Source organism: Lactuca serriola, chromosome 3 (assembly GCF_051521515.1).
Source record: "Lactuca serriola cultivar US96UC23 chromosome 3, Lser_US96UC23_V15, whole genome shotgun sequence".
NCBI classification, from domain to species: Eukaryota; Viridiplantae; Streptophyta; class Magnoliopsida; order Asterales; family Asteraceae; genus Lactuca; species Lactuca serriola.
Genome location: NC_136410.1, coordinates 54,417,918 through 54,425,370, shown reverse-complemented (window position 1 = coordinate 54,425,370; position 7,453 = coordinate 54,417,918). Strand labels below are relative to the sequence as shown.

At 32.1% G+C, this 7,453-nt stretch overlaps 2 protein-coding genes across 2 annotated transcripts; one reads left to right on the top strand and one right to left on the bottom strand.

Moving 5' to 3' along the window:
* Positions 1-1,948: 1,948 nt before the first annotated feature.
* On the bottom strand, positions 1,949-3,178 carry LOC145095268 (uncharacterized). The gene is made up of 2 exons (XM_079033179.1): positions 3,033-3,178; positions 1,949-2,480 (listed from the first exon to the last, which is right to left on the bottom strand). The coding sequence occupies exons 1-2, from the start codon at positions 3,176-3,178 to the stop codon at positions 1,949-1,951; spliced, it is 678 nt and encodes a 225-aa protein (XP_078889305.1).
* Positions 3,179-4,523: 1,345 nt separating this feature from the next.
* On the top strand, positions 4,524-6,163 carry LOC145092287 (transcription factor MYB41-like). The gene is made up of 3 exons (XM_079030215.1): positions 4,524-4,786; positions 4,896-5,025; positions 5,354-6,163. The coding sequence occupies exons 1-3, from the start codon at positions 4,654-4,656 to the stop codon at positions 6,102-6,104; spliced, it is 1,014 nt and encodes a 337-aa protein (XP_078886341.1). The 5' UTR covers positions 4,524-4,653; the 3' UTR covers positions 6,105-6,163.
* Positions 6,164-7,453: the final 1,290 nt, after the last annotated feature.

Below are 7,453 nucleotides of genomic sequence, written 5' to 3'. Positions count from 1 at the left end.
GTTTTCCCTCTCATGTGTCGCCGCTAAAGGCCGTCGACAATAAAACCCCCCTCTGCTCCATTTTTCTGTGTTCTTCCTTCTTTCTCACCATTATCGTCGACCTCATCGGAATTTGACAAAGAACTTCGCAATTTCACCCATCTTTGCTCCATTTTTCTCCTTTTCCTTTCCTTTTCACTTCTTCTTACTAAATTTCTAGCATTGATGTGTATTTATATGTTTATTTTGTGTTTGGAAATATGGATGTGTATTTGTATGTATATGTGTATTTTGAATGTATTTTATGTATGTATATGTGCTTTTGTATGTACAATCCTATGTATATATGTATTTTTATGTATATGTATGTGTATGTATTTTCGTATGTATATGTGAATTTTGTATGTGTATTATATATGTATATGTGTATTTGTATGAATAGAAATGCATATTAATAGCAGCGATGCCTTTAGTGGCGACGGAGAGCATTAGCGGCAACGTATGGAGCATCAGCGACGAGCCAACAGCGACGACCCTTTAACGGCGACATGTCGCCGCTAATACCTTTAGCGGCGACATGTTGGACCTTTAGCGGCGACGCCTATCGCCGGTAATACTCTTATTTCTTGTAGTGCATATATATATTATTGGTAAAAATGTAAGTATATTCCTTACTTCTGTATAAAAGTAAGTATAGTACTTTGCTATTATGGATTAAAATAAATATGTTACTATAATGGATACAAATAAAAATTTCTTGCTATTTTGTTTATGAAGTACACTCATATATATATATATATATATATATATATATATATATATATATATATATATATATATATATAGTCAAGATCAAATAAGAAGGAAATTTTTGGTAGGAAGGTAAGAAGTTTTTTTTTCTACATATTTTATTCGCGAAAAAACAAAATGAATCATTAGATGATTCACAAGAAAAAATTATCAAAAAAAAATCTCGATGATTCATTTATACAATGATTTTGTTGTTATTCACTAAATTTGTCACAAAAGCGAATTTTTTCTTAATTTACTTAAAAATGAATCATAAAGATGTTTTTTTTGGAATTTTTTCTTGTGAATCATCTTACAAATGAATCATCTAGTGATTCATTTCTTCTGTTTGTCAAAAAAATATGTAGAAAAAAAACTTCTTACCTTCCTACCAAAATTTTTTTTTACCGGATATATATATATATATATATATATATATATATATATATAGTAGTAACAATATTTAGGGGAGAACCTAATAGGTTCCACGGAGTGGCTCGTGTTACTATTCAACTTTACGAAATGGTGTAAATTTCTTTTATATCCTATATATATATATATATATATATATATATATATATATATATATATATATATATATATATATATATATATATATATATAATGTAGGAACAATATTTAGGGGAGAACTTAATAGGTTCCACGGAGTGGCTCGTGTTACTATTCAACTTTACGAAATGGTGTAAATTTTTTTAAACCATAAGGTGTTGGCAACTAGATTTAACATCATTTTAATGCCACATCATCAATGGTGTTATAACACTAAGTGAGAAAATGGGCAACATGTTGTATCTTGTTATGACATCAACTTTTTTTCCATTTTATAATTTATTTTTTATTTATTTCGATTTTTTTTAAAATTTAGACAAATATTTTTTAAATATAAATAATAAATAAAACATAATGTTTAAAAATTATAACTAACAATTAAAATTTTTTAAAAATTAAAATTAACATAAAGACTAAATTACACATAATATCCAAAAACAAAAAAAGAAATAACATCCAAATTCAAAAAAAAAAAAATACAACGCTATTCGTTATCGTTATTGTTACCATAGAAGATATAATCCGCCAAGTCCTCTCGAAGTTGTCTGTGTTTATTTGCGTTCTGAATGTCAACAACGCGATGCAAATAATCTGCTGTTCCTGGTTGAAACTAAACGTGTCTGGGTTCCGTTGGGATATAATGTGCAATACAACGCGAGGCTTTTCCATTCAAAAGATCGTCGAATATTGGTGACTGATCAAGAACGTTGACGTCGTTGTTGGAACCCGCAACCCCAAAAAATGCATGCCAAATCCATAAATCTTGAGAAGCGACAGTTTCTAACACCAACGAAGGTGATCCGTGATGACCACTTGCGTATTGCCCTTTCCATGCTACCGGACAATTTTTCCATTTGCAGTGTGTGCAATCAATGCTTCCGATCATTCCGGGAAACCCATGACGTTCTTCATACGCCACATACAATTCTTGCAAATCATGCAACGAAGGTTTCCGCAAATACACGTCTCCAAAAGTTTCAACAACACCCTTTGACAATGTATACAACCTCTCTCTTGCGGTTCTTTCGGACATTTTCATATAGTCGTCCATGGTGTCGGGTGACTCCCCTATAGCCATCAAACGAATGGCCGCAACACATTTCTGCAACGTTGTAAACCCTCGTCTACCTCTTGCATCATATCTAAATTGAAAAAAATTCGTACATAAACATAAATTAACTACGGTTTAAAAATATATTGCATATGTTGTAAAATTAAAGAAACATGTAGTACATTTTTATTTATTTTGTATAAAAATATAGTAAACAAACGATACCAGATTTCCAATGCGTTGGCGATTCGTAAGAATACATCCCTACTCAAACGGAATCTTCTTTTGAAGTCATTCGCCCCGTATACACAATTATCCGCAAAGTAATCGCGATATAGATCTTCGTGTCATTCCTCGCAATTTCTATTTAACATCGCACGTTTTGTTAGTAGCGGGGCAGAGTCTGGTTGTAGCAGGTCGGTAGTGTAATAATGATACATCATCCTAAAGAAAATATCGTCATCTGAATCATCGGACGAGTCGAAATGATCCATATTTTTTTTGAAGATAATTGAAAGTATGTAGAGATGAGAAGAGAAAGTGTGTGAAATTTTTTATAAAATGGTAGGTATTTATAAGGTAAATTGTTTTTTTTTTAATAATTAATTTTTTTTCAAACCGTTGCAATTAAAAGGTTTCAAACGGTAACAATTCATTCGTTTCACCCGGTCGTGACGCCAACGAGATCCACCCTCGACGAGTTGCAACGAGCAAGGGGGGCGGTGTTCCCCCCGTTAAGCCGCCGTCGCCAAGCGCCACGTAGGCGGCGTTACATCTCATTTGGCCCATACTGATTGCTCTAAGTATCGTAACAAAAACATCGGTCTTTACCCACGGTTTTTCTTACAATGAAAATCATTTTGCTGGAAATTTGTCATTGTTGACCGTATACTGACAAAGTACCAATGGATTTGACCGTCGGTAACCGTCGTGCTCTCTTGCAATGCATAAAAACCATCTCAATACCTATGAACCAACGTTATACATAAGATGCAACAAATGCATATGATTAACTTAACATCTTTAACATCATTTGGCATGGAAGTTTACCAAATAATAATTTACCATCTATAAATGCAAACTATTCTAATAATAATAATAGTCACTATAAGCTCATCATCAAAGTATTATGATAATCATAATTACCATAACCTCGTTATCAAATCATCATAGAATATCATATAATAATACTAACCAGGTTCACACCAAAAAAAATTGTCAAAATATTAGGTTTTGCCAAAACATATTATCACCTTGTATATACCAAAAACGCTGACACTTGTATTATAACAGATATAAAAAAACCAAAAAGTTTTCACAATATACCAAGTTTTTAGTGGTTTTCTTTAACTGCTCCAAAAGTGCATTTTGATTTTGCAATTGTGTACGACTTTTCAGCCTCCAACTCGTCGCTCATGCTATGTCTTCCCATCCTTTTTTTTTTTAATGTCAATTCGTTTTATTAAAACAACTTATGTATGTATGCTTAAAGATAAGTCTTATTTAATTTGTACCATTAAAACAAAGGCATGTTGGTAATTTAATCTTGATTCTTATAGTTTAATTTCATACTTTGTGGCATAATTAACGATATGATAAAGTGAGACATTAATGAAAGCCATAGTCATAATGAAAGCCATAATAATGAAAATGAATTTCTTATACCAAATATAGAAACACTTGTAGAGAAATGGATTCATAAAAGTGCGTAGGATAGAAGAACAAGAAACGATACATACATTTCCTCACAACCGGTAGAACATCCAACAACCTTACCCACCATTAACCTTCACTTTAAAAAAAGGTCAAACGTTAAAGTCCACATTCCTAAAATTATTACCGGACTTATCATTTTTCAAGACCCGCATGAAAGAAAGGTAGCAAGCCAAACAAATCTTATGTCATTCGTCTTTTTTATATGCATTCCTAGTAATTCATTATCTGTTACTTCTATACACATTTCCACTTTTCAGTGTTTTCTTTATAACAAAAGAGTGAGGAGAGAGAGAGAGATCGAGGTTGATTGTAGAATTAGGCTAGCACCAAATCCTTTTGACAGTCAAATCCCTATGACCTCACAACAATTGTGGCTTATTTAATTCCTATCAATATATGAAGGACTAGTCATCTTCCCCCCTTCAGAATATATAGCTACAATTTCCACTTTTTTCTTTCAAAAACCGAAGCTTAAACTTTCATCTTTTCGCCTTCACATCAATCTTTCTTTAAGATCGCCAAGGACCCAACTAAAAGACAGCAAGAAGATGGGCAGATCACCATGTTGTGACAAAAGTGGACTCAAGAAAGGGCCATGGACACAAGAAGAGGACCTCAAACTCACACAATACATTCAAATACATGGACCTGGCAATTGGCGAACCCTCCCAAAGAACTCTGGTGAGGTTTTTTTGTTTTTTTGGTGTGTGTGTGTGTGTGTGTTTTGTTGTGTTAATTAAGTTATATATAGAGTTTTTTAATTAGAGTTTTGGTTATATGTAATATATAGGACTTGAACGATGTGGGAAAAGTTGTCGTCTTCGATGGACAAACTACTTGAGGCCAGATATCAAGAGAGGAAGATTCTCGTTTGAAGAAGAAGAGAGCATCATTCAACTACACAGTGTTCTTGGGAATAAGTAAGTTCATAGATCAAGATTTTTATAATCATCTTTTCAGTAATTTGCAGAGCATGTGAAAGTCTTCACAACATCTTTAATTTAAAAAAATAATGGATTTTAACAAGATTGGCTAGTTGCAATTTTTCTGTGCAATTTGCAATCTAAAGAAATGTTTTTGATGAAAAAAAAAATTAATAAGAAGGTGCAATTTGAATTAGTCTATTACAAGTATTCATATCTCAACACCAACTACAATTATCTATAATTAGAGTTAGCTAGGCATAGAAATTACTTATGTTAAGGTCCAATAATTTCTAATTGAATATCAACTTGGTTATTCCAATAGGTGGTCCGCAATTGCAGCTCGTTTGCCTGGAAGAACTGACAATGAAATCAAGAACTACTGGAACACCCACATCCGGAAAAGGCTACTCAAGAACGGAATTGATCCAGTGACTCATCGTCCTCGTTTAGATCTTTTGGACCTTTCATCCATACTAAGCTCAGCTTCCTTTAATCTCTCAAACCTTTTTAAAATCCAAAACCTTGTAAATCCCCAAGTCTTAAGGCTTGCCAATCTCTTAGCATCAACATCATCGAATCAAGAAAACAAAGAGTTGTTTCTTAATAACTACATATCCCCCGTGAATCAAAAGCCAAATGAGCCAATCGCAAATGTCACTTCTACTCCTTCAAACCTTCCAAGCAATCAACTTTGGCATCAAGAACACCACATGCAAGTAAATAATGGCCAATACTTTTCAGGGAACTTGGTCAGCTTGAATTCCCAAAGTAGTCAAGAAAAGTTGATGCCTCCATGCATAACGGATAATAACTCTATTGCCCTTCAAAACTATAGCGATCAATTTACCTCACAAGCATCAGAAAGCTCAAGTTTTCAGCCATCGAATACTGAAAACAACAGTTTTAACATCGATTCTATTTTTCCAACACCCATCTCAAGCCCAACACCATTAGATTCATCATCCGTGTTCATCAATGGCAGCAGTACTACTGAGGATGAGATAGAAAGTTACTGCAACAATATTTTCAAGTTCGAGATTCCAGAGAGTTTGGAGTTGGAAGATTTTATGTAGATACTATTGTAAAATAGACGTCTTAATGGATCGATGAGGATCTTATTGTGGTCTTCTCATATGTGGTGTTATTTGCTGGATTCTTTAAAGCTGCATGCTGTATATGCTGTTTTTTTTTTTTTTTTTTTTTTTTTTTTTTTTTTTTTTTTTTTTTTAATATATATATATTTTTTACGGAATAAAGCAACTTGATATAGTTAACTTGTATTGAAAATGTTTGTAATTGAGAAATTTTCAAAAATAACCAAATTAAAACCCATGTGTGAAGAATAACCAAAAAGATCCTACAAAAAATGACGGCTTTTGTAGACTTGTCATTTATTATGCGAACTAATAATTTCTGAGGGCTCGCTAAAATTAACCACTAATTTCATATTTTTAATATTTTTAGTCTTAATTTTTTATTCTTTGTAAAAGAAAAAAAATATGAAAAATCCAAGTTATTAAAATTTAATTTCAACAAAATAAGCATAGTCATAAAAAAAATATTTTTATAGAAACTAAAAAGAAAAATTGTCTCCAAAAAATAAAATAATTTTTTATATTATTAAGTTTGTAAAGAGACAATGTTATTATTTAGTATGTTTTTCTCCTAAATTTTATATGATGTAGATAATGTTATATGATTCAAGATATTAAGATAAAAAGTATATGATTCAAAATGTTATTTTCTAAAATATTATGAACCAAATCTATAGTAATTAATTAAAAGACTATATTTGGTTGATCCAAAATATTAAGATAAAAAGTATATGATTCAAAATGTTATTTTCTAAAATATTATGAACCAAATCTATAGTAATTAATTAAAAGACTATATTTGGTTTGGAAATGATTTAATTATGATTTAAATCACTTTACTTAATAAGCATAAAATAAGTACCATTAGTTTTTGAAATGATTCGGTCAGTGCTCTGACTATCACGGCTTCACATATTGAGAAAGTCTTCTGTTTACTTCCTTGTTTCATGACCTTTCTCTTATTTCTTTTTGTAAAAGTTCAGCTTGTACTCTTGTAACATCTATTTTTTCAGGTTTGTTTTTGGACCCTTAAGTTTTGATTTGTTGCAAGAAGGGTCCTCGATGTTAAAATCCGTGACTTTTTGAGGTTGCTCGGGTACACGGGGCGCACGTTTTAGTATGCTGAGCATAACATGTCTTGTGCTAGCACGTTTTAGAGTTTGTGCACTATTTAAACCCCATTATAGCCTCAAGACCTTTCCTTTTATCAACCCCCATCCTAAGATCGACCCTCTTTGCAAACCCTAGTTCATTTTGAGCATTTTTAGCCTTTGGAGTTAATTGCGTGCTTCTTTGTTTGTGAAGAAGAACCCTCAAGAACTAAGCTT